This window comes from Leopardus geoffroyi, chromosome D2 (genome assembly GCF_018350155.1).
Source record: "Leopardus geoffroyi isolate Oge1 chromosome D2, O.geoffroyi_Oge1_pat1.0, whole genome shotgun sequence".
NCBI classification, from domain to species: Eukaryota; Metazoa; Chordata; class Mammalia; order Carnivora; family Felidae; genus Leopardus; species Leopardus geoffroyi.
The window spans coordinates 76,465,959-76,493,009 of NC_059334.1; the positions used below are offsets into that span (position 1 = coordinate 76,465,959).

The 27,051-nt window shown below is 50.0% G+C and overlaps 1 protein-coding gene across 2 annotated transcripts; it reads left to right on the forward strand.

The window, feature by feature from the left end:
* Nucleotides 1–2,089: 2,089 nt before the first annotated feature.
* On the forward strand, nucleotides 2,090–26,915 carry BAG3 (BAG cochaperone 3). Of its 2 annotated transcripts, none has more exons than XM_045439130.1 (4): nucleotides 2,090–2,642; nucleotides 19,038–19,367; nucleotides 20,711–21,115; nucleotides 25,548–26,915. In XM_045439130.1, exons 1-4 carry the CDS (start codon nucleotides 2,457–2,459, stop codon nucleotides 26,364–26,366), a joined length of 1,740 nt encoding a protein of 579 aa, XP_045295086.1. In that variant the 5' UTR covers nucleotides 2,090–2,456; the 3' UTR covers nucleotides 26,367–26,915. The 2 variants fall into 2 exon arrangements, with proteins under 2 accessions (XP_045295086.1, XP_045295087.1); XM_045439131.1 differs by having other exon boundaries at nucleotides 2,117–2,642; nucleotides 25,551–26,915.
* Nucleotides 26,916–27,051: the final 136 nt, after the last annotated feature.

The following is a 27,051-nucleotide window of genomic DNA, read 5'->3' on the forward strand; positions in this document are numbered from 1 at the left end:
ATTGAGCCAAGGAAAAAGAAATACAAACTCACTTTAAATTCACTTTGGATTCAATCTTCAATAAACATCAATATTTATTAAACTCTGAGCCCAGCCCTGTGCTGAAAGCTTCGAATATAAGGATAAAGTAGACACTGACCAGCAAACTTGAGGGTCCAGCTCCTTCAATAGTAATATTTCGTACGGTAAACTGATGCACTGGCATTTGTGTTTATACATTCATCTCTTATGTGTTTGGTGACTTGAGTCAGTCCCTGGGCCTTACTCACTTCAGAGTTTTCACAAAACTGGGTTTTGGATTTCAAAGCTGCCAACCAGACCCATGCAAGTGGGAATCATTCCATTGGAAATGATCAGGAGGCGTCTCTTGACTTTGTCCCAAAAGGAGTAATTTGAGGCAGGGAGAGAGATTCCAGGATCTTCTCTGAATTCGAGTTGAAAAATTAGGCCCGAAAAAAAAAGAAAAGAAAAGAAAAAGAAAAATTGGGCCCAATATTAGCCCAAAGTGATAAAAAACAAAACTCAACCAAGTAAATTTGAAGAGCTGATTGACTTTATTAAAAGACTCATGAATCAGGCAACATCCCATCTAGCAAATATAGAGATGCTTTGAGGAGTTGTACAAAATGGAAAGTTTTTATAAGAAGGAGGGTGGGGCAAGAAAGAAGCCAAAAAAAAAAAAAAAAAAAAAAAGACTATTTCAGACATGATCATCTTCCCATAGGAGGAAAGGCAGGGGGAGGGGGTCTTATGATTCAGATGACTTCATCTTTGAGGGACAGAGAAGCCCCAAGTGACAGATTGCTTCATTGTGCTTATCAGAAAATTCCTGATTGACAGGTTTAGGCTTACATTTCTGGGGGAACGTTGAAACTGAAATTAGGTTAGGTATTAAACCCTGGTTTGGTGACTTGGCCCAAACAATGTCATTTCGCGCCTGTGGTTTTCTTTTTGAGAGCAACTTCTCCAAATATTTCTGGGGAGGGGGATGAGTCTGCCTAAGAATCCGAAACGGGGTCGCCTAGATGGCTCAGTTGGTTGAGTGTCAGACTTCCACTCAGATCATAGTGCCACGGTTTGTGGGTTCGAGCCCTGTGACCAGCTCTGTGCTGACAGCTCAGAGCCTGAAGTCTGCTTTGGACTCTGTGTCTATCTCTCTCTCTCTCTCTGCCCCTCCCCCGCTTGCGTGAGTGTGCTGTCTCTCTCTCTCAAAACTAAATAAACATTTAAAAAATTAAAAAAAAAAAAAAAGAATCTGAACGGAACCTTCCCCAAAGTCTCCTTCTGGGAGCACATTCCCTCCCACGAAATCGCTTGGTTTAGTTCACAAAAGCCGCCAACACTGAAGCAACCAAACAATTTTTCATGATTGGATTTGGTCCCTACCTCCCAAATGAAAGGTGAAGATTGAAGATAGCAAGAACCAAACTCTACCATAAAAAAGATCCACGCCCAAAACAATGTGATTTTTCTTTAACTTTGTTCATTGCAATAATAGTTTGTACATTTGAGATGCAAGGTTTGGGAACATAAAACCACAGTTGATGCAATCTTTCTTTAGGCTTCAAAAGAAGCCAGGTGAGTTTCTGTTTGCACTTCTATTTTCTCCCAGGCTTTGTTATGGTGTCAGATCTACATTCCAGAGCTCCTTAAGCCCTTGGAAAAAAAGTGATTAAAACGTAATTGAGACGCCAGTGTCCCCGAGTATCAGCATATAAGGGAGCAAAGCAGGGGGTGGGCGAGACTCTAGTTTAAAACAACTTTAAAGGCTCACGATGACTTTGTTTTTATAGGAAGGAGCGGCAGCAGGCACCCAGCAAGGCGAGTCCCAGTCCAGGGAACACCCACTCGGCTCCAGGCTGAGAGAGAGAGTCTGAAAACCGAAACCAGCCCAGCGCACACCGACGACGCCCCTGAGGCTGCCTGCCCCGCCGGCCAGTCTCTGCCCGGGGACACCCGCGCGGGCGGCAGGGCCAGGGTGGAGGAGGAGGAGGAGGGGACGGAGGAGGGAGAGGAAGGGGAGGAGGAGGAAGGAGTGGGGGAGGGGCGGCCGGCAGAGGCCCCGCCCACGCCCCGCCCCGCCCCGATTATAGCCGATGACTCAGGGCGGAGCTCCGCATCCAACCCGCTCGCCGCCAACTTCTCTGGATGGGACCAGAAGTTTCTAGCCGGCCAGTTGCTACCTCCCTTTATCTCCTTCCCCGTTGGCAGCGAGGAGGCTATTTCCAGACACTTCCACCCCTCTCGGGCCACGTCACCCCCTCCTTTAATTCATAAAGGTGCCCGGCGCCGGCTTCCCGGACACGTCGGCGGCGCGCACCGCTCTCGAGCCGGCCGCAGTCAGCGAGCGACTCCGCGCCTGGAGGCCCGGCACCCCGCGACCAGGCACCCCGCGACCAGGCACCCCGCGACCCGACACCCCGGCGGCCGCCCCTTCGGGCCGACCCCAACCCAACATGAGCGCTGCCACCCACTCGCCCATGGTGCAGATGGCGTCCGGCAGCGGCGCCGGCGACCGCGACCCCCTGCCCCCCGGCTGGGAAATCAAGATCGACCCACAGACCGGCTGGCCCTTCTTCGTGGATCACAACAGCCGCACCACGACGTGGAACGACCCGCGCGTGCCCCCCGAGGGCCCCAAGGTGAGCGGGCCCGCTCGGCTCCCCGGCCGGCGCCCCCCCTCGACGGCGAGCGGCGGGGACCGCTGCACCCGGCCGGGTTGCGGGGTCCCGGAGCGCACCTGCGGGTGGACGCCCGCGCCCGGGCTCGGCCTGCTGTGCCCCGACGAGCCCCCGCTCCGGCCCGCCCTTGGCCGGCGTCGGGGCGAGAGGGAGGCCCCGGAGGGGAGGAAATGTTTCCCCCCTCCGTTGCGTCTGGTTCCCGGGAAGTGCGACCCGCGCAGTGGCGCCAGGGGCCGTCCACCGGCCGGATCCGAGGGACCGAGGACCGGGTGGCTGGAGCGGGCCCGGGCTCCGGAGGGGCGGCCGGCCTGATCACCTCTGGAGGCCCGGGCCAGGCCCCGCCGCCGCCTCTGCCGCCGCCCGCCGGGGCGGAGGTCCCGGTTTCCCTGCGGTCCGCGCTGCGGCGGACGCCGGCGAGGGGGCCCACTCGCCAGCTTGGGGGTGGTCTCGCAGGTGTTTTGTCTCCTAAAATTCCTCAACTTGCTCGAGGGGCATCTTACCTGGCTCAGGCACAGAGTGACTCAGGGAACTGATGTAAATATACTCCCCCGTTTTTATATCTGAAATTAAAATTGTTTTCTTCTTTGAAACGATTTTCAATAATACATTTTAGTATGATTTGTTGAAAAACAAGGCGTTCTTCTGCCAGGCAATTTCTGAACTAAAGATGTGAGACTGTCCCATGGTTGACCATTGCCTTAGGACATTGCCTCACGCTGACGTGAAAGAGAATGGTTTTTGTTTTTGTTTTTTTTTAATGGCATACATTCCCTTCCTTGTTATGGTATTAAAATACTTAGGATTTGTTTCCAGTAGATACACAACAAATACAGAAATAAATACTTTCGTGAATGCAGCATGCCTTATTTACATATATGCAGAAATATAAACTCTTTAGTCCTTAGGAGCATGAAAATTTGGAAATAGAAAGTTGGGATCAATCTGTTAACTTAAAAAATTACAACAAAGTGTGTTACTCTTCCAATTTTCCACAGATTTGTGCTTTTTCAAAATAAAAGTCTTGGCAAAAAGAAATACACTTAAAGAAAGGGTAATGATATACTGTCTGGGCAAAATTTTAAAAAGCCATAAAGAGCTGGTCAGTTGTTTTGAAGATTTAAAAATTCACAAAATTAGAAATGTTTTATAATTATTTTAGAATAAATATTTGTATCATCCACTTTCATTTCTAAATGACAAACATTGATAAAAATCTGGTGCCCAACAGTGAGACGTAGGGACATTCAGCAACTTCCATTTATAAGAGTTGAATTGTATATTTATATCTGGAAAATTAGTACAAGAGTATGTAATTAGCTGGGATGGGTATAATCATATATACTTTTTTGTATGCCTGCTCAGCCCATTATTGGGTGAAACTAAAGCACATTTCAAACCAGCCCTGTTACTGCAGTCTACATGGATGTCGACCTTTGGTGTGGTGTAAAACTATCAGTTTGAGGCCTCCTTCCTATAGAGACGGGGACTGTCAGAATCTGCCATACCCTTTGTTGTAAGTGAAGGTCAAGTTTGAACATAGCCACTGTTAAGTGCAGTGTAAACCCAGAATGCCAACACTTTGTTTTTAGCATGAGACTCACCCAGCAAGTTGAGATCTTTGTGTACCCATCCGGTGAGTTGGTTAGGCTGTGGTTTCATAAACTCTTTTTAAAGGGGAAAAAACAGGTTAAGTAACTTTCTTTCTTTCTTTTTTTTTAAAGATTTTATTTTTAAGTAATCTATACCCAACATAGGGTTCAAACACACAACCTTGAGATCAAGAGTCACATGCTCTACCGACTGAATCTGCTAGGCACCCCGGAATTACTAGAATTCTTTTTTTTTTCTTAAGTTTACTTATTTATAAATAAATGAGAGAGACAGAGACAGAGTCTCTGAGACTCTCAGAGAGAGAGGAAGACAGAGAATCCCAAGCGAACCCATGAAACCACGAGATCATGACCTGAGCCGAAACCAAGAGTCAGACGCTTAACCGACTGAGCCACCCAGGCGCCCCTATCATTCTTAACAAATAGAAAATACGGCTACTAAATCAGAAGTCTGACCCTGGAAAAGGGGATTTGAAAATTAAGTCAGAATTTTTAAAGTCGAAAGGCCCATGAAGATCTCTTAGCTCAATCTCTTTGTTTTACTGACAGAGAAACCCAGACAATTAAAGTGTATCTCCAAAGGTCACTCAGTACCAATAGCAAAGAGAACTACACCAGAAAGTCCTGATAAGAGGCAGGGTATCTGTTCAGAAGAAGGTAGAAGTGTCTTGAATTTTTATGAAACTGTGAAGCATGCAGGCTGGACTACTTCATTGTCTTTGTGTCCTCTAGGCCACCACGTACTGGGTGGCTGACCTCTGTGCTGTGATTACTTGGATGGTGATGACTGGATATGATAACTCAAGAAATGAGTTCTCTTTACCAAATTAACTACTCGAGATTTGTCCGCATGGCACAAAACTTGAGAAAACTGACATTCAGCTTTTTAGCTCCTTGACCTTCATTGTTCTCATACCTGTGCTTTGATAATACACAGAACATCTGGGTGATTAATTCAGATTCTCTTACATGAATGACACTTTTTCTCCAGACTAAATACAACGGAAAATCTTCAGTACTGTTTCATATTAGAAATTGGCTTCTTACTTCGTAGTAAAAAGGGTCCTGGTATAAAACAAAGGGCGTTTTGGGGGGAGATGAGCTAAGAGGACCTTTCAAGCATCCTTATTTTCAGGAGGAGATGCCATCAGTCGATAAAGAGGAAGCCCTTTTTTGGGGACGGCAGCTTCTGGGTGTTTACGGTCTAACCTTGCTGGGAAAGGAGTGGCTTTCATGGAAAGGAAGTGACTACAACTCTGTTTCGTTGAGTCTTGTACTCTGTCATTTTAGAGTTGATCCTCCCACATTGCTCTGAAGTAGTGAGAGTGACTGTTTATCCCTAGTTTTACAGAGGAGGCAAGTGAGAGCAAGCGTCTTGCCCTTCATCGAAGAGGCAGGGTAGCTACAGGCTAAGACATTGGGCTTTACCTGACTCCACTCCATGCACCCGGACCTCCCCACCTGCAGTCTTCCTGGATGTCAATTTTCTGCACTCACGGGCTTGCCACTAATCTTCTGGCAAGTTCATTCTGGTCCAGGCCCCTTCCCTGGCAGAGAGGTTGGTGCTCACTCTGGAGTCTGAAGGTGCACAGCCGCCCCTCGCCTGCTCTCCCCTGATTAAACAGAGACCAGATGCTTTGGAGTACTGTGCTGTGCTGCTCTGTCAGAAACCTTCCTGGGACAAGGGGGGAGACCCTTCTCCCTCAGTGAGCAGAGCTTTCTAGCTCTGTAGACCTTAGAGGTCAGCAGCACAGAATCCCGAGGCCAGCAGTCTCCTGGGAAGCCTTTTTTTTTTTTTTTTTTTTTTTTTAATTTTTTTTTTCAACGTTTTATTTATTTTTTTGGGGACAGAGAGAGACAGAGCATGAACGGGGGAGGGGCAGAGAGAGAGGGAGACACAGAATCGGAAACAGGCTCCAGGCTCTGAGCCATCAGCCCAGAGCCTGACGCGGGGCTCGAACTCACGGACCGCGAGATCGTGACCTGGCTGAAGTCGGACGCTTAACCGACTGCGCCACCCAGGCGCCTCCTGGGAAGCCTTTTAAGAGCACAGATTACCAGCAGCCTCATCCCTCTATCTGTCCCCTGCCCCCGCCCCCCATGTTTAGTCCACATTGCCCAGAAATCTGTATGTCTGAAAGGTTTCCCTGATCCTTTTGATTTTGCCACACTGGCATTTGGGAGCCCCTGGTGGATGGTGATCCCATTTTGTAGGGGGAGGGGAGCTGTGATTTACTGTACCCTTTCCTGCATATGAGCCGTGGAATCCCTCAAGCTGTGCCTGTCTAACATCTAACCTGCATAGCCTTTGCCTGAGGCCCCATTTTCCTTCTTGGTGAAACTCCCTGGTGCTGACTTGCATGAGTATGAGCATGGGGATGGCAGTGCCCTGAGTCAGATCCAGGGCAGTCCCAAGACCCTCCTGTACCCCAGAAAGATGTGAGCCAGAGCATTCCCTTCCTGTTTGGCCCTCCCAGCAGAAGCTCACCAGAATAATCTGACAGATTACAGTCAGGCCCTGGAAGAGAGATGTAGAAACATCCTTTCAGAGGAAATTGGAAATGTTTGTAGTTACAATTGAAGTGGAGAGACCCACTTATTCTGCTTCATGTTTAGCAGAGCCTCCTGAATTTTCTTACAGATGAGATCATTTCGCTCTTTGCAGATCGATTAGAAGCTCGTGGGCCTCTTAGCAGAATCAGAGCACAATCAGGAAATGAGTGGTCCTTCTCCCCTTTGTATTTCCAGCAAGTTGCAGTGATGGAGGAGCAAATTCCTTTGCGACTGATGAGCAGGGATTTGTTGGGGGGGGGGGGGGAGGATGAAGAACGTGGGCCACATGCCTTAATGCCCAGCTCATCCAGGACCTCCATTTTACCCTCCAGAGAACAGGCTGTGTTTGGCAAGAACTGAACATAATTCGTCCCCCGTTTTGCAGCGTAGCTTTGCCCTTTACGAGGGGAAAGCCGGTACACAGGAACTGTGGCGGCATTTGACATTAGCCAGGGCCGAGGAAGGCTTAGCTGTTTGATGCTGTTGGGGCCGGTTGTGAGTCAGAAAGCTCCATACCACCGGTGAGGCTTGATTAGCACTGTCCTCCTGTCCCCATTTCTGGAATGACACACAGTTGCCTTATATAAGGCACTCTACATATCTATTACTTCCTACTGGCATTTATAAACGGTCTGATGCTTATCATCAAAGGTAGGAAACCGTGCAGAACCCAAACCTACTCTTCCTCCTTTGCATTTTTGCTGTCGTAATGCTGCTCTTAAATATTTAAGACACCTTACGTAGGAAAACTGGGAGCAAAAGACAAAGGCCTTGCTTATTAGGAACCTCTGAGGACCCATTAATGCTGATGAACGCTGAAGAAACCTCTAGCAACCTGATTATGGAATTCTTGAGCCCCTCCCTGCTCCCCATTTCTGGCTCATCAAGTCTTCACTGGGTCTCCTCTTGTGCCTCTGATCTCAGACTCACGGCTTGACTTTTGAAGCTAAGCACTAAATCCCATCCTTTGCAAATATGGACATTGATTCCCACTGCTTGCTTGGCATTGTGTGACTGCGTGAGATATGTGATGTTACTAAGTCATCACTTATTTCTGTGTAGATTTCTTTGGGGGCCTTAGAAGCCAGGCAGCTTGTGACAGCTTCATTAGGGAGAATTTCTTTAGGATAGAATGAATCTAATATTTTTTCGTCTGCCAACATGTTTGTATAAGTATGTGTATATGCACACACGCGTTTATATTAACATGTCAAACACTGGTTAGGGGCATTACAAACCTTATTTCTTTAAATCCTCAAAACAGGTCTCTAAGATAGAAACTACTAGGTGCTTCTGAGGCCTGTCAGCTGTGATAAAGCGGAAAGACTGTTGTGGCCAGAGGTTTACCCTCACCTTGCCCCCTCTGAGCCTGGCTGCTTCTCAGAACTCCTTTATACTCAGAGCTCACCAGGCACAGCCCCCGTTGATTAGAAACCACTTGTGTCTTGAGTCTGGATCTGACTTAGGAGATGGGCCCAAGTTCTTCATTCATTCGTTCCGTCCGAAATTGACAGAGTGCCTGCTCTCTGAAAGTCACAGTGTTCAATGCCATATGGAGGACAGTTCTGTCTCCTTCCGTAGCTTTCTCTGTGCAGCGTTTCTTACGTGTAGATGTCTCCAGTTGGAAGCAGGCTCTCCCTGCCCTGGACTCCACATCACTTTGATTCAAATCTTTCTTCCAAAAGGCGGCACTTTTCTGCTTTGCCTTAGGGTCATGTCCCTGTGGGCCGAGAGTTCCAGGGGCAGGCTGTGTCTGTCATCTTTCTGTTTCTCAGTGCCTGGCAGGATCTACAGTCTCAGTAAATGATTCTGTGCGGGGAAGGGTAAAACACGGGCTGGGTTCCGGAGTGGACAGGCTGGTAAAAGAAAAGCCACCCTTAGTGAAGTACAGTCTTAAGCCCCGAGTGAATGTAAGTTGCCGAAAGCTCTATCTGTTCGTTCCAAAGTACTGCAGTGTTGTCCTGGGCTCCCAAATGTCCCCCAGGAGCCAGTTCCTTTTTACTGTATTTCTAAATGGGCTTTTCTCCACAAAGGACTTAAGTATTGATTCCCTGACTTCATCCTTATGAGTCTGGAGAAGCTCTTTTTTGTCCCTACCAGCAACACAGCATCTTGGAACAGACCTGCTGGAGAGGCTGGGAGCTCACAGCAGCCAGACACTGCTGATGCCCAGCTGCACAGAGAGCAGCCTCAGCACTGTCAAAGGAATCTCTCTCTCTCTCTTTTTTTTCTCTTTGTGGCTGGCAGTAAGACCAGATACTGCACAGTGAAGCTTCTTATTCACTGTCAATTCAGAAAAGCCCAGAATTTCAGATTGCTCACTGCCTACGTCAAGAGCCTGTAAACAGTGTGGCTGCCCAAGAACTCCTAGCACAGAGCTGTGTCCCCAGTGACTAAGGTGAGACTTGCCACTGAAAATTCCCTCGCATCCTGTTGGAGAACAACCATTTCCTATCTTGAAATAACTTCCTCAGTGTTCCTTAGGGTAGAATTGTAGACTTTTGGTTATTTAATTTAATTTAATTTTTTATTTTATTGTTAAATATTTATTTTTGAGAGAGAGACAGCATGCGAGCAGGGGAGGGGCAGAGAGAGAGAGGGAGACACAGAATTTGAAGCAGGCTCCAGGCTCTGAGCCATCAGCACAGAGCCCGACTCGGGGCTTGAACTCACGAATCTCAAGACCATGATATCTGAGCTGAAGTTGCACACTTAACCAACTGAGCCGCCCAGGTGCTCCGATTTTTTGTCAGTTATCTTAAAGATTCTTCTTGGACACTGAATGGATGAATAAATAATTTAAAAACTCCAGGGGTGCCTGGGTGTCTCAGTCAGTTGAGCGTCTGACTTTGGCTCAGGTCACGATCTCACGGTTGGTAGGTTTGAGCCCCATGTCGGGCTCTGCGCTGACAGCGTGCAGTCTGCTTCGGATTCTCTGTCTCCTTACTCAGCCCCTCCCGCACACATTCTCCCTCTCTCTCTCTCTCAAAATAATGAACATTTAAAAAAAACCTTTTTTCTTTTTTTTTTTTAATCCAAACATCGGGAGGCTAGGGAACAATATGTGTGTGCAGAAGACAAGGCAGCTGCATCACTTTTTGACACTTCCAAATTAGTCCCACGGACCCGGAGTGTCAGAGTGGGACCAGCTCTCCTGCCCAGATGGAGCTGGGTTTTCTCCCTCCTGAGGCCCCATGCTGGATGCGCAGGGCCGTGGTGACTCAGAACTGAGCGGAGCGCCCTCCCTCTCGCCTGCGGTGCCTCGGCCAGGCAGTGACTCAGCACCAAGCACTGGCTCCCTGGCCCAGAGCACACTTGAACTGAATGTTCCAGGTCTTGAGCCCCAGCCCGGCTCGACTGGGCAAAACGAAATGCTTTCTCCCCTGCTGCGTTTTACCCTGGGAAGATGAAGGGTTTGAAGACAGCCACAGTTATTACGAGTGCACGGTGTGGCAGGAATAGTGAAAGGGTTAATACATCTCTGGCCTTGATGTCAGACACACCTGGGTTCTAGTGATCTCAGATAGATCACTCACTCTCTCCGAGCCTCAGTCTGCCCTTCTGTAAAACGGGAACACAACATTCCCTGTCCAGCAGGATTGTGACGATTAGGGGGATAGTGCATGGAGGGTGATGAGTCAGGGCCTGACTGGACACGTGTGTATAACCCGTGGAAATAGTCACAGCCTCCACTAAGAAGTGGGAGAGGACTCACCACATGGCAGACAGATGTGGCCAGACATGGGTCTGTTGGCTCCCAGGTGGGGCTCCAGTCTTGTTTCTCAGAAGCAAAGGCCTCTTATCCCCCTTGTACCACCTCAGCCGACTCTCTTTCGACCAGTGTCTGGATGCCCTCAGTACCCTCCCCAGGGTTCCCATGCCCCTCATAACTCAGGTACATGTCAGGGGAGTCACATGAAGGCCGCAGGGCCTTCTGGGGCCTCACCCAAACCTACAAACCACAGCCCCAGCCAGCTTCACCCCTGATTCATCCCTGATTCCTCGGCCGAGACAGGCCAGGAGGAATTGTGTTTCCTGCACTCTGCTGCATGGGGTGGCGTCTTAACTCTGAATCTCGACTCCTTAAGGGGAGTGTCTCCCTCTGCATCTCTGCACAGGCCCCAAGACAGTTGCCAGGCAGGAACTAGGTACCCGGTCAAGTGTTGTGGGGAAACTGAGCCATGTTAAAGAGGATCCGGCCATTTCCATTTGCACAGCTGTTCTGGACCCAGCTCTACGGGGTGGCAATGGCACTGCAGGTGGAAGGAGAGAGGGCAGTTTTCTAATTGCCACCACCCTCTTGGGGGGGAGTGTGACTGTTGGAGGAATGCTTTGAGCAGCTGTTCAGGGCGGGAGGAGAGTCCCCAGGAATTCCCCTCAAGGAATCATTGAACCAGCTACCCTTGGTTAAAGGGGCCCTTGCCCTAGCTGCTTTGGTGAATTGGAGGCTGGGGTAGGGGACTGTGTTTTGTACAACATGCAGGTCTAGTGAAGCCCTGCACCCTGATACCAACAAACACTTGCATAGTTGGTGTCTAGCAGACAGTAGAGCCAAGTGATTGATGCGTGTTCCACCACAGCATGAGACAAGTCCTCGAGAAACGCATGGAAATGGACCACGAGGGAGTCTCTTTATCTAATTCGGACAGTTTGCTTCCTGCTGTGGAAATTTCAGGTACTTTTCCATCTGTGATTCGTGATTGCAGATTGATTAGAGCAGGTGTTCCCTACCCCCTTTTTTTTTTGGAAGAGGAACTAGCTAGTGCTTTTCATTCCCTGAAGCTGTGAACTTCAGGAGCTGGGCATTCAGTGACTGGGGTTCCTGGCTTGGTAACTGCCCCTGTGACCTTGGGCCACATCTGCTACGTGGAATCCTTGAGGAGGGCTCCAGGGGGTGGGGGAAACGGGAAAGCTGGAGGCTGACGCCAAACTGGCCAGCTGTGGCCCGTGGTGCCTGGCCCCTGCCCTGGTGGGGGACACACTGAGACTGTTGGTGTGATACCAGCAGATGAATTCTGCTCCCGGCCAGGTCCTCCTGTCCCAGCCTGGCCTGGTTTTTCTCACTAGGTCTTGGGCGGGAGTGCAAGGAGCCCCAATCAGTGTAAGTTGGGTGTGGATTTGTCCTCAGGGCAGGCCCCCTCAGAGTCACTTGACTAGGGCTTTTTAGGGGTGGGGGGGCACAGGGGGGTGGTGGTTAGGGCTCAGGCCCCTAGAGTGTTGGGCTGTGATTGCTTCCAGGTTGGAAAACATAGATACAGTTCCCAGCAGAGAAAATGGCACCCTTGCTAATTAGTGTTCTTAAGACGCTCAGATAAAGGAGCTTCTAACTCTTAGCAGGTTTATTCCTAACTGGTGAGACCACTGAGGTTTTAGGCTTTGTAAACTATGGGCCCAACCAACTGTTTCTCAGAAAAGCTGCATCTACCGATAACTATTTGTGGAATGAAGGAACGTGATTGTGTAGGGCTTGGAGCACTTAGCTTGCAAAGACCTTCTTGTGCCTTATTTTACTTCTGTCTTGCAAAAATCCCTGGGAGATGTGGGGACTTTTACTGCCTGAGAAACTGAGTCTTGGTAGCAAGGAATCCTGTCTGAGGGCACATAGCTGGTGAGCAGCAGGGTGGGATTGGAGTTCAGGGTGGCAGCTTGGAGCCCAGGGCTCATGCCGGTTCACTCCTGCTTGTTTGGACACAGCCACAAAGAGAAGAGGTGTTAAGTTTCATCCCTATAGAAAGTTTTCCCCAGTGGGGACACACAGGGACACCCAGCTCAGCGATCCCAGGAGAAAATAATATGTGCTTTGATAACAGGCAATCAGATAAAGCCTGCAGTCACCTGTGGCTGAGTTGCATCTAGAATTTGTGGTCAGCACAGACTCTTGTCTTACCAGGAGTGTCGTATGGGGATTTCTATGGAGGTGGATTTTGCTTACTGTTCACAATTTACCCGCTATCCATTATGTGTCCCAAACGGGGTTTAGGCGGAGGGAGAGACCCTTTATCACAATCCAGGGGGAACTGAAGGAATTTTGAGTTGGTTGTGGGATATATTAAATTGGCAGCGATAATTTCTATGACCTGACATACCAAACAGAAAGTTTTGGAAGAATGTTGAAGCTCAGCTATGTGCTCTAGAAGGAGGTTTTTCTTCTGCTCCGTTTCCTGGCTGCTAGAAGTGAGCCAAAGGTCCTGCATATATGGGGAGGTCAGGATTCCTGTTTTCCTCCATCTTTTTTTATCTTTGTTTTAGAAGTTTTGAAGTATCATTAGTAAAATTCAAACTCTGACTGTTGTGAAGGCTCTTCTGGCCTAAAAACCCAGTTAATGGATCTGTGTCCTACTTAAGACTCCAGGCCTGTCTAGGCGGAAGTGCTGTGGGGCAGCCCTAAGAGTTACCTTTGTTACTCTTCCCCTTCATTCAGACGTGCTGATGGGAGCTGTAACTTGTAGGTACCGTTAACACTTTGAAGAGGGCTGTGCGGTGGAGTTGAGTTTAGGGGTTTTCAGGGATCAGAGGCCACTCAGTGTACAGGGAACTGTGGATGGTTCAAGGCAAACCCTGCTCCCCGGCTGTCCCCAAAGCAGCTGAGGCCATGAAAGTGCAATGCCCCAGCACAGTGGTTGGCATATGCCTTGTAGGTACCCAAGAATGTTGTTCTTGCCCTGCTTTTAAGGCACAAGACGTCCTTCTTGGGGGTTGGGGGGTCAGCAGCCTCCTCTTCATTTAGGACATGAAACATTAGGGCACTTTGAATCCCAGTGACTTCTGTTATGATTTATGTTTATTCATTTCTTGAGAGAGAGAGAGAGAGTCCGAGCAGGGGAGGGACAGAGAGAGAGGGAGACACAGAATCCGAAGCAGGCTCCAGGCTCTAAGCTGTCAGCACAGAGCCCGATGCAGGGCTCGAACCCACAGGTCATGTGAGATCATGACCTGAGCTGAAGTCAGATGCTTCACCGACTGAGCCACCCAGGTGCCCCTGTTATGATTTAAGTGAACACAGTTAAGAGTGGTCATTTTTAGATTTCCGTGACACCAACTTCTCTTTGTTTTTGAGCTTTATGTAGACATTTAGAGGTAGAGGGGACCTTGCAATAAGAGCCATGGAGAATGTCAGGGCTGAAAGGAACTTCACTTAGATTGGTGTTTCTCAATGCAGTCCTGGTTAGCTTCACCACACACCTACTGAATCAGACTTCTTGGAGTTGGGCTTGGGGTCTGCATTTTTGTGCATTTTCTGGGTGCTCCTGATGCCCCCTAGAGTCTGAGAACCACTGCTTTACAGAGCATCTGGGTCTCCCCTTCGATTTTAATAGCTGAGAAAACTAAGGTCCAGAGAGGGGATGTGGGCTGCTTGCATAACAAACATATTTAGGGGCAGATCCAGGATTAGAACCAAGTGCAGTCTCTTTCCACATCTCTTAGCTGCCCCCTTAGCGTACATTGTTATTAAAAACCAGCAAAGTTTAGACGTGCTCTTAAGCAAACAAGGCTTGCGGAAGTCCAAGGGCTCACCCAAGCTCAGAATCTGATCCCAGGCTTCTCTGATAATAATACCTTGTACTTAATAGGGCAAATTTTGACTCATCTGGGGTAATTTTTCCTGCTTTTTATCCTGGCCATCTCCTGGAGTTGTTTAGTGCCCTGAGATATGCCTCAAGATTTTCCATGCAGTGCAAAGCAAGGGAGAAAAATTAACCAATTCATTTTATAAATGAATGCAGTGCGGTTCCTAATTGGATCTTGTATATAGGGATTCCTGATGTCTTTGCCCAAGATATAGATGGTGAGCAGAGCTACACTGGTCCTTACTCCTTAAGAAGCTACACACACAGGACCTTTGAGGGCAGGACCTCTAGTGGCCTGCCTGGTCACGTGATCACAGCTCGCCCCTCCCTCCCCAGACGACTAACCCCAAGGCAGGGGCGATCCCTGGTCCCCACTGAGGTCAGAAGGGGGGCAAGTAGCAAGTGCTATGTCGAGGATGCTGGCATAACCAATAGGCTTTTTCTGGACGTGCTTGAACTGTGAAAAGACTTCTTAGGAGACTAAGGAGGCATGTTCTAATATTCTAGGAGAATCATAACTGTTATACATTTGTTTCTTTTACTTTTGTCATTTTAAATTTTTATATTTTGAGGCGCCTGAGTGGCTCATCCGGTTAAGCATCCAACTTCGGCTCAGGTCATGATCTCACGGTTTGTGGGTTCAAACCCTGCATCGGGGTCCGTGCTGACAGTGCAGAGCTTGCTTGGGATTCTCTCTCTTCCTCTGTCTCTCTGCCTCATGCTTTCTTTCTCTCTCAAAATAAGTAAACTTGAAAAATTTTTTAAGTTTTATCTTTTTTTTTTATACTCGGTGAAAAACACCATAGAAGTACAGGAAGGGCAATTTAATTCTTTTATGTGGTGCTTTTTTAGTTAGTAAAAACTGAAGCATCTGCTACTGACAAGACTCTAATGATAGAGTAGACATGTGAGAAGATGGGTTGGGCTCAGTATTCCTGGTGTGGACCTTACTCTAGGCGGGAGCCTCATTTTTGGTTTAAATTATGCATTCATGTAGAAGCGTTTAGTTTTCTATTCTGTAAAGCTGGTATGGTTTTTCTGCTTACCTAAACCTAGTGTTTTCCTAAACAATACCCCAATCAAAGTGGAAGGGGAACGTTCCTTTATTTATGTATTTTTAAAATGTTTGTTTATTTTTGAGAGGGAGAATGAGCAGAGGAGGGGCAGAGAGAGAGGAAGAGAGGACCCAAAGTAGGCTCTGCACTGACAGCAGAGAGCCCGATGTGGGGCTTGATCCCCACGAACCGTGAGATCACGGATCATAACCTGAGCCGGAATCAAGAGTTGGAGCCTTAACCAGCTGAGCCACCCGGGTGCCATGGGGAAGCAGTCTTTTAGATGCGAGGCTCATGAAGAGACATGTGGTTTGTTACTGAATGGCATAGATGGGCCAACTCAGACGGAACCCAGAGTGCAGAACCTCAGGGTCCCCAGGCCACCCTTCCTGTCGCGGCCTCCCCGCTCGAGCCAGCAGGCACCGACACCTGCCAGGCAGCCCCCGACACCTGCCAGGCAGCCCCAGGCTCAGAACGGGAGTCTTGGTAGCAGCCCCTTTCCCCTCACTCCTACTGTCTTGCCAGCCTTTCCCCGCATTCTCCTGCTCGCCCTTCTGGGTCACCCTTCATTTCCATGCCCTCAGCTCTGCTTTGCCCACACTTCCTTGCTCTCGTCCCTGACTCTTCCCCTCATTTCCTGCGGCGTCCTGGTTTTTCCTTCTGGCTCCTCCCGTCTTGCCGAGGCATCTCTCGTCAGCAGCTCTCGGGATGGTCAGGCCTCTGGGCCTCCAGCCTTACCTTCTTCAGCTCAGCACTCACCTTCATGCGCTGTCCCCTTCCCCTCTGCTGCTCGAACGCTGCATCCTGCCTACAGTGACCACAGCTTTCCTTTACCGACCAAACAAACATGGCACTTCTTCCCAGACCCGGGTGGAATATTGGCTCCAGGAGGTAGTCTCTGCTGTCACCTCCTCTGGGCAGGCAGAAATACTCTTCCTCCTCTCCCTCCTTCCTTTGTCTTCCCTTTTCTCTTTTAGTTGTACAGAAGATATTCAGCGAGATGCATAAAATGCACAGCTCTTGGCAGGCGGCTGCAGTGCCGTCTGGATCCAGGGGCTTCCCCCAGGAGGCGCCAAGCCTCAGCCAGGCCTATCTTAGGTTTCCAGGCCCTGGAAGGGGCTGAGTTGGAGGCAGAGCTAACAGCCGGCTCTGTGGGGGCGGTGGGGTTGGCGGCCCTCACCTGTTGAAGCCAGATAGTGCGGGTGAAGTGTGACAGAGGATGGGCAGTAGGGCAGGAGGAGGTTCAGGGAAGTGTGTATTTCGATAGATCTGTACATAGGCATATACCTGTTTACCAGCATGCAGAAAAAGAACATTTCCATCCTCATGGAAAGGTTCAACACCCTCCCAGTTACTCCCATTTCCTACGGGGCAGTCACTACTCTGAATCTTCTATCAGTTAACTTTGCTCTTCAGTTTTGATTCCTTTGACACTTAGGGGTCTGTGCAGCATGACCGTGTGCCTGTTTGGGGAGGGAACTTGCATGTGTTGCTGCCTTCTGGGCATCCCCCTTGGATGTGCCCTCCCAAAACCTCACAGCAGTCCTGCCAGATAGATGGGTGTCGCTAGCCCCGTTTTCTAGGTACGGGCATCGAAGCTCACAGGCTAAGAGAATTCCCCCAGATCACAGAACTGTTACTAACAGAGGTCAGACCGAACTGGCATCCTAGCTAAGACAGCCCCATCCTAGCTAGAAAAGCCCATGCGTTTCCCCCACCCCCTTCCCAGAGCCTCCCAGGCTTTCCCTGTAGTTTTGCTTCCTGTTTGTTTTGTGCCGTAAACTGTCTCGAAAGCCCCTAGTCAGCAGGAATGGAGCCTTGCCAGTTTGGTGACCCCCATAGTACCCAGCGCCCGGGTAGCGAGATGGTCACTGGGAGATGGTCGGTGGATGAGGGCTTCCTAACTGCCCTGCTCGAGGATTGTGCAGGCAGCTGAGGCTTGTGTGCATGGCTGGGAGGGAACAGTGAGGCCCCCAGGCAGCCAGCACAGAAAATGGCCAGGACTTGTCCAGGCCCCGGCTTCAGGCTGGAAGGAGGGGTGTCCCAGCGAGGGAATAAGATGCTTAGATGGCGCGTTATGAGTCAGCACTGAGTAGCACTGGGTTTCCACGGCGTCTCTTGGTGCCTTGTCTCAGGCAGGGATCGGGTTTTGAATGTGAGGCCTGGACCCACTCCCTGCTCTTGGGTGACCTGAGAGCTAAACAGGCTGAAGTAATGTCGCCACCCTGAGCACGTGGGTATTCTAATCTGAGAGCGCCTGTCTGCTGGCGTCCCCAAGGACACAGCGACACCCTTGTCTCTTCTGTGTGCAGGAGGCCCTCCCCGGGGCAGGGGCTCAGCAGGAAGGAAGCAGTTGATGGGCCCGAAAGAGCGAAGTTTCAGGGTCCACCACCACTGACTCTTGTGCAGGAACACAAACACAAGGCAAAAATCACAGTGGTCTATCACTCAGAATGCAAATCAGCCTTCAGCTGTCCTTCCTTGTGACTGGTTTTGCAGCAGTGAGAATTCTACCCTGCAAACTCCTGGACCCTCTGTCTTTGCCTCTGTTTGCAGCTCGGCCTTCTTAAGGAAGGGGAGCTCTCCTCCTTAATAGTCAACCTACCCAGATGTGTGTCAGGGGTGCAGTTCTGTAGCTGCCTTCTCTGTAAAGGCCCTTCTCGTGTTCCAGGAGATGGTCCAGACTGGAAATCCTGGGGGTCCCTGACTCTGGTTGCCCAGCCTGTGTTTGGTGAGAAAGGACATTGCCCCGTGAGTGACTGACCGGCCTTGTTGTTTGAAACCAGATCTTCCTCTGTGGTACATCTGGAACTTGGCCTTCTCAAAGGGTCCCAAAATAGCCAGGCTGCTGAAGGGACAGCTTCATGCGAGAACATGAGAGGGACCCCGGCCACTCCTCGCCAGAGCAGAGCAGGCTTTGTTGGCTCCTCAGACCAGCATAATTAATCATCGGCTTTCGTTCTCCCCCTGTGCTGCCCCCACACTCCTCATCATCTCCCTTTCTTGCAGCTTGTTCTGAAAACGTCCCCGAGTAGGCAGCCTCGTCCCACAGCCGCTTCTCTGCAGAGGTGTGCCGACTGTGTCCTGTGTTTGGGTCCAGCACAAGTCCGTGTTAGGAAACGCTAGGACCTTTGAGGAAGCAGAGAAGCTGGCTGTGGTGTAGTGAGTTGGACTTGAGTCATCCTCGCACCTTCTGATCTGGGTCTCTGATTTGGGGGACAGTCAGTGGTTCTCCTACGTAACTGCTGCCGCTTGTCACCATAAAAGGAACCTGTCTGACCAGTTTGGGAAATTGGGACCTCTTGGTGCTCAACGGATACCTTGGCCCAACTGCTTTCTCTTGAGACCCCTAATTCTTAAACTGCTGGCCATAAGCAGCCGTGTAGGTGACGGGATGTGTGTGATAGAAACGGGGTGCCTGTGAGCTGTCTGTGCTCAGCCGTCTTGGCTGCTGCTGGGGGGCCCAGAATCACTCTGGGAGATGGGGACCCTTAGCACCACGCTTTTGCAACTTCGGGGTGCTTTCTTCCCAGTTCCTGACCAGTCTGTTTCTCCTTTTTTGTGTTTTAGGAAACACCGTCTTCTGCCAACGGCCCTTCCCAGGAGGGCTCCAAGCTGCTGCCTTCGAGGGAAGGCCACACTGTGTACCCCCAGCTCCGACCAGGCTACATTGCCATTCCTGTCCACCACGAGGGTGTGGACAGCCGGCAGCCGCGCCCTTCCTTTGTCTGTTCCCAGCCCGGCACACAGCGATTCCGAACCGAGGCGGCCACAGAGGCTCCTCAGAGGTCCCAGTCACCTCTGCGGGGTGTGGTGGAAGCCACCCAGCCAGATAAACAGTGTGGACAGGCGGTGGCAGCAGCTGCGGCGGCCCAGCCCCCAGGCTCCCACAGACCTGAGGTAAGGAGAGCGGGCTGTTGTGTTTTGGGGGCAGGCCCCGGACCCTGGGGCTAAAGTGCAGGGCATCCGGGCCTGGCCTGCAGCGGCAGAGGTCACCCAGCAAAGACAGCACTACGGCCACACGGTGTCCCCCCCGCATTTCACAGCTGTGTTGTTTCAAGTGCGCAGGGGTCACGGCTTATCTTTGGGGTTAAGGAATTGGGGTTCACAAGGGTAAACAGCTTGGTCCAAATGCATAAAGGTACAAGTGTGGCATTTCTGGGACCGGAAGCCTGGCCTTCTGGCTCCTAGTCCGGTGCTTCTTCCTCCTACTGGGCTTTCTGCGTCAGCACCACAGGGACAGCAATGTGTTCTTTCACTCAGTTCCCTACTTAGGGGTGAGTATTAACTGCGTGCAGCTCTGTTGATGGGAGAACGAGGTGGCATGCCTGCCCTCACCGTGTCCCATGGTTTCAAAGGAAACCGAAAATAAAGAGTCCGGAAGTCAGCTGCTTGATGATAGGGTTTTATTTTTAAGCCTGAGGCCAGTGCTTCAGTGCACTAAACTCTAAAGGGTTCTTAATCTAGTTCTTAGCCAGGGATTTGAGGGCCGGTGGACCCCAGTAAGATTCCTGAGCAGTAAGTAAGCCGTTCTGGGTTTCCTGTCTGCAGATTATCCGGCTGTATCCACTGGCACTGTTTTTGAGCACAAATCCTCCGCTCCGTGTCTGTGCCCAGAGTTGGCATTGCCTCCCTCAGCCCCACTCTTTTCCCTTTTCAGAGTAGTACCTATGTACGTAATATTTTTGTTGGCAAAATCAAAAGTGACGCATCAGAGAAATCTTACCAAATTTGAGCTGACAGGACCCTTTGGAGCCAGCTGAGGAAATACGCACCTGGCTTTCTAGGTGGTCCAGGGGCTGGCCACGTGGGATGTGCTGCTTCCGGTGCTTAGCTCGTTCTCTGTAGATGAGCAGAGAAAGGGTTAAGGAAAGACGTGACCTGCAGTGACCACAGGTGCGGCAGCAGTCAGAACCAGCAGGTTGAGCACCACCGCGTGCAGCCCAGGTGGCGAAGCATATCCACAGACGGTCTTACCGAATCTTCTAGTCACCTCAGGGAGGGAAGGGGCATCTGCTCCATACTGTAGATGGGGCTCAGAAGGCGAGGGAGCTGGTAAGAATTGGAACACTCCAGACTCTAGAGCCCTGAGTCCTAGCACCACAGTTTGGCGATGGAAGGTTTACAGGTGGAAGGTCCTGTTAAACGTGTTACCCTGAGGAGGCATGTGATGGAGACGAGGTTAGAGCACCTGGGTAGAGGGTCACTCATGGAGCCATGCCTCTACCCCTTGTGTCTCGTAGCGATCTCAGTCTCCAGCTGCTTCGGACTGCTCGTCCTCGTCCTCCTCGGCCAGCCTGCCCTCCTCCTCCAGCAGGAGCGGCCTGGGCAGCCACCAGCTCCCCCGGGGCTACATCCCCATCCCCGTGATACACGAGCAGAATGTCACCCGGCCGGCAGCGCAGCCTTCCTTCCACCAAGCCCAGAAGACCCACTACCCAGCTCAGCAGGGTGAATACCAGACCTACCAGCCCATGTACCACAGGGCCCCGGGGGATGACTGGGAGCCTCGGCCCATGCCGGCAGCGTCCCCGTTTCGGTCTCCCGTCCGGGGTGCATCCAGCCGGGAGGGCTCCCCGGCCAGAAGCGGCACACCGGTGCACTCCCCTTCGCCTCACCGTGTACACACCGTGGTCGACAGGCCTCAGGTATGGAGTTGGTGTCAGCAGACTGACTATGGCAGCCCCTCTCCAGGGGCTGAGGAGCTCTTTGCAGGGGCCCTGGTTCCTCCACTGGTTGTGACCAGTTCACACACTTGTTACTGGGGGAAAGGGAGATCCTGGAAATGGCTGATCACCAGCAGAAGTGCAGGACAAGTGCTGGGAACTCTCAGTACTGTCTGTAGCTTTGCTCATTTTTCAGTGCGGCTGCCTTTGGGGCAGAACTTCAGCCACCATGAAATGGCTGGACAGCAAGTAGAGTGTCACCCACACACGCCGTCTCAGTGTTTCAGTGCCCACCATGCTTTGTTAAGGCGCTTCATAACCCTTCCGCATCCTAGCCACAGCCTCGTCTCCAGTGCTCCAGACGGCTTGTCTCCTCCTCACGGGTACCCCTTCTCCACTCTTTCCTTTCTTGTCGCCTCTGTGCCTTTGCTCATGCTGAACCAGCCCCCTGCGATGCCATCGCGATCCAGGTTTTCCCCGTCCTGCAGGGGACAAGCCAGTGTTGCCTCTTCCATGAAGCCTACTCCTCTTTCTCATGGCACCTCATCACAGTCCCTTACAGCTCGGCCCGTGAGCACTCTGTGCATTTCGGAAGTGCTCATCTTACCTGTTTAGCTCAGCTCGGAGCTTGATGACAAGGACACGTCTTCCACCTCTCTCCCTGATGGCAAAGGACCGAGTTGCCTGACTGATGATGAGCCGGCTGGCTGGCTGGGAAACATTCCAGTCTGGTGAAGTTGCAGGCACAGACCTGCTCATTCTTCAGGGGCAACTCGTGGGCACGTCCTGGAGGAGGGGGTCGCTGGTGTCAGTAAGCTTGGAGCTTAGCAGAGCCTTGAGCAGCCCTGGGACCCCACCTTGAGCAGCCGAGTTCGTTTTCTGCCACAGTTTTTAGAGGGAAAGCCCCTTGTAGACAAATGCGGGGTGTCTTACTATAAATGGTGACAGCACCGTCGTGTGGTTCTTTTTTTAGCTTCTTTGTATAGGAAAGAATTTCAGCCTTACAGAGGAGTTACAAGAATCCTACAAAGAAACCCAGTCTACCCTTCATCCATATTCACTGTTAACATCTTGCTGTATTTGCTTTGCCATTTCTTCTCTCTGTATGTATCGTCCACGTGGTTTCTTTGTTGGAGATTTAATTGTAGATATCATGCTCTTTTACCCATGAATAATTCAGCAAATATTGCCCTAAGAAAGACCTTTTCATTCATAACCACAGTACAGTTACCAGAATCGGGACACTTAACCTCCTTACGTTGTTACCTGATACACAGTCCACTTTCAAATCTCCTTGAGAGCAGTTTCTCCTGCTCCAGGATCTAATCTAGGATCACAAGCACTGCATTTAGGTATCATTTCTCTTCAGTCTGCTTCAATCTGGAACAGTTCTTCGGCCTTCCTTTGCTTTCATGACCTTGACATTTTCAAAGAGGACACGCCATAGAGCAGTCCCTCTTAGGAGTTTCTAAAGTCATTTTTCTCAGGGCGCCTGGGTGGCTCAGTCAGGTAAGCGTCTGACTCTTGATCTCAGCTCAGGTCATGATCTCACAGTTCGTGAATTTGAGCCCCGTGTGGGGCTCTGCGCTGACAGTGTGGAGCCTGCTTGGGATTCTGTTTCTTCTTCTCTTCACCCCTCCCCTGCTCTCTCGTTCTCTCAAATAAATTTAAAAAAATAATAAGAGTCATTTTTCATACCCAGCCCTTTTAAGCCCAAAGAGGGGTGTGTGGCTGGTTCCTGAATGGTAAGGGCCAGATTTGAGGTCATGTGCATTGGCAAAAGAATCTGATGGAAAAGGATGTTGCTGGTGTTCAGATGGCTAAGTAGCCACCAGGTTCTTCCTTGGGCTCAGGAATCCCAGGAAAGAAGTGCCCATCTGCAGTGCTAGAAAAGCTTCCCCTCATGTCTTTCCCATATATTTCCCATAGTCGGTGAAATAATATTTAATCCTGTTTCTGCTTCCCATAACCTTGTTTATGGTGCCCTCCTTTTTAGTGCTTGTTCAGATTTCTTTTTGAACATGTGCAAAGATTTGACGTAACTGAACATTATAGTGGAATTTAATATTTTAGTATTAGTATCTCTTATTTCCCAGTTCATGGAATTAGGGTGTCAGTTGTTTTTTTTTTTTTGAGAGAGAGCGCCAGTGGGGGATGGGGCAGAGAGAGAGGGAGAGAGAGAGAGAGAGAGGGAGAATCTCAAGCAGGCTCTGCACTGTCAGTGCAGAGTCCGACATGGGGTTCAAACCCACGAACCGTGAGATCATGACCTGAGCTGAAATCAAGAGACACTTAACCGACTGAGCCACCCAGACACCCTAGGGTACGTGAGATTTTTAAGGGGTTTTGGCAAAAAGACTAATTCAAAACAGTATACAACTCTATGTGTATTGAAACATTATTTACGATAGCCAAGATATGGAAGCAGGCCAAGTGTCCATTATGAAGAAAATGTGACATGCATGCACGCGCACACACACACACACACACACACACACACACACACACACACTGGACTATTACTCAGCTGTGAAAAGGAATGGAGTCTTGTCATTTGTAACAACATGGATGAACTTAGAGGGTATTATGCTAAGTGAAATAAGTCAAATGGAGAAAGAGAAATATCATACGATTTCACTACTGTGTAGAATCTAAAAAATAAAACAAAAGCACAAGCAAAAAGCCAAACAGGCTCTTAAATGCAGAGCACAATCTGATGGTTGTCAGAGGGGAGGTGGATGGGGGGATGGGCAAAATAGGTGAAGGCCATTAAGAGGTATAAACTTCCAGTTATAAGATAAGCTACAGAGATGAAAAGTACAGCGTAGGGAATATTGTGGCGACATGTGGTGACAGCTGGGGAGTGCGCTTACTGTGGTGAGCACCTGTAATGTGTGGAAGTGTGGAATCACTGTGCGGTACACCAGAAACCGTGTAACACTGTGTGTCAGCGACACACGCATAATAAAGAAGCGGGGTGAGGTATTCACCTAGATGCTAGGAAAGCTAAGATACTTGCTTGAAGCATAGCGCTTTTTAAAAAATACCTCTTGGGGCGCCTGGGTGGCGCAGTCGGTTAAGCGTCCGACTTCAGCCAGGTCACGATCTCGCGGTCCGTGAGTTCGAGCCCCGCGTCAGGCTCTGGGCTGATGGCTCAGAGCCTGGAGCCTGTTTCCGATTCTGTGTCTCCCTCTCTTTCTGCCCCTCCCCCGTTCATGCTCTGTCTCTCTCTGTCCTAAAAATAAAATAAAAAAAAGTTGAAAAAAAAAATATATTAAAAAAAAAAAATACCTCTTGGGGCGCCTGGGTGGCGCCGTCGGTTAAGCGTCCGACTTCAGCCAGGTCACGATCTCGCAGTCCGTGAGTTCGAGCCCCGCGTCAGGCTCTGGGCTGATGGCTCAGAGCCTGGAGCCTGTTTCCGATTCTGTGTCTCCCTCTCTCTCTGCCCCTCCCCCGTTCATGCTCTGTCTCTCTCTGTCCCAAAAATAAATAAACGTTGAAAAAAAAAAAAATACCTCTTGTGGTCACATTAAAAAGTACGGGCGGCCAGGAGTCCGTGCAGAGATGCGCAGCTGAGTGTTGGCTCTGGGCATAAATGTGCGCGGCAAAATCCTCAGAGTTAACTATTTTAGGCACCTTGCTTATTCTCAAAAAATAGATCAGTCTGGGCAGAAACTGCTAGGCTGTCATAGCTTTAAAAAAAAAAAAAAAAAAGATTAGGGAAGCCTGGGTGGCTCAGTCGGTTGAGTGTCCGACTTCGGCTCAGGTCATGATCTCGTGGTCCGTGAGTTCAAGCCCCGCGTTGGGCTCTGTGCTGACAGCCCAGAGCCTGGAACCTACTTCAGATTCTATGTCTTCCTCTCTCTCTGCTTCTCCCCTGCTCATGCTCTGTCTCTCTTTCAAAATAATAAGTATACATTAAAAAAAGAAAAAGATTACAACTTTTCTGAAACAGGAGATGAGACTGTCACACCCTGAACAGAACTGTCCACACAGTGTAAGGAAGGGCACATGTGGCAATCATTCCTCCATGGCTGTGCCACCGAGATTCTGAGTCACCCAGGACTTTGCTTTGGGCTAAACTAGCTCAGCAGTCAGCGAGTTTTTTGATATTTTCATTCTGAATACATTGGTGTTCTTTTCGTTGCCCTAAGAATACCGTCTACAGAAAAATTCAATGAATGGTGACAGACCCAGTCCAAGGTGATGGGTGATGAATGGAAACAAATGGTTTGGTCACGTTACAGGATCAATATTTTTTTATTTTGTGACAGTATTTGGTCGACTTTGAAAATCTCTTTTATACGTTAAAGCCATTCCCCAGTTTTCTTTATGGTCTGTACTCACTACAAACAACTGCCTGTGACTCTCAGCCAGTTATTAAAAATATCTCTGTGTCCTTGCCTCCTCTCAGCAGCCCATGACTCATCGAGAATCTTCACCTGTTCCCCAACCTGAAAACAAACCCGAAAGCAAGCCAGGCCCAGTTGGACCAGATCTCCTTCCTGGACACGTCCCGATTCAGGTGATCCGCAAGGAGGCAGATTCCCAACCTGTTTTCCAGAAGCCCCCACCCGCCTCTGAGAGGGTGGAAGTAAAGGTTCCCGCTGCTCCGGTTCCCCATCCTCCCAGCCCCGCCCCTTCTGCTGTCCCCTCGTCCCCCAAGAATGTGGCTGCAGAAGAGAGGGCAGCCCCCAGCCCCGCCCCTGCAGAGGCTGCACCTCCCAAGTCAGGAGAAGCTGAGGCGCCCCCAAAACATCCAGGCGTGCTGAAAGTGGAAGCCATCCTGCAGAACGTGCAAGGGCTGGAGCAGGCCGTGGACAACTTTGAAGGCAAGAAGACGGACAAAAAGTACCTGATGATCGAAGAGTATTTGACCAAAGAGCTACTGGCCCTGGATTCAGTAGACCCTGAAGGACGAGCTGATGTCCGTCAGGCCAGGAGAGATGGTGTCAGGAAGGTTCAGACCATCCTGGAAAAACTTGAACAGAAAGCGATAGATGTCCCAGGTCAAGTCCAGGTTTATGAACTCCAGCCTAGCTCCCTTGAATCCGATCGGCCACTGCAGGAAATCATGGAGATGGGTGCCATGGCCACAGACAAGAGTAAGAAAAGTGCGGGAAACGGAGAAGATCCCCAAACTGAAACCCAGCAGCCGCCAGAAGCCAAAGAAGCAGCGATGGCAAACCCCGGCAGCACGACGGACACAGCTGGTAACGCAGCGGCACCGTAGTCTCCACTGGACACAGATCAGACCCGGGGACTGGGAGCTGGCGGTGTGCTTTAGGGAATTTTAAGTTGCATGCATTTCAGGGACTTTGAATCCGTTTGTTTTTACTTTTCATAGGCGCTTGGTACGCAGTAACTTGGGTGGAGGCCACACACACTAATTAAAGGGCTAAAAGGAAAATGATGCTCTTCTGTATTCTTACTCTGTACAAATGCAGCGGTTGCTCGTTTCAGAACTTTCACCCCATTGCTTGGTGGCGGGGCCCCATCTGTGCGCGGGCACCACGTGTGAGCCACGCTTGTACTCCGTCTTTGCGCAGCTCTGGACCGAGGGAGGCGTTTGGCTGGTGGATGGGCTGTTGATTTCCCATCACACAAACACGAAACCCATTTTTCGGAATTGTTGCTCTTTTGTTGGGATGATCTTCATCTCCTAGCTAAGATACCTAACCTCAGATAGAATAAAATGTGCAAGGAGCCCAGGAATATCTGTATGCTGGATGACTTTAATGCAACATTTGAGAAAAGTAAAATAAAGTAATAATCAAACTCACAATGTTTTTTGGTGATTTCTGAAGTGCCGAGGAGTGTCACATCAAGATTGTGTCTCCCTGGCTTCAGTGACAGTCAGCGACAGACACATTTACTAGCCAGCTCTGGGATCCACGTGGATCCTGGCCCACGTCGTG

Excerpts from the sequence above, each read along its gene's own strand:
- BAG3 (XM_045439130.1), top strand. The coding sequence starts at position 2,457 with ATGAGCGCTGCCACCCACTCGCCCATGGTGCAGATGGCGTCCGGCAGC. Across the intron at positions 2,643-19,037 it reads TGCCCCCCGAGGGCCCCAAG|GAAACACCGTCTTCTGCCAA; the intron begins GTGAGCGGGCCC and ends TTTGTGTTTTAG. Across the intron at positions 19,368-20,710 it reads CAGGCTCCCACAGACCTGAG|CGATCTCAGTCTCCAGCTGC; the intron begins GTAAGGAGAGCG and ends TGTGTCTCGTAG.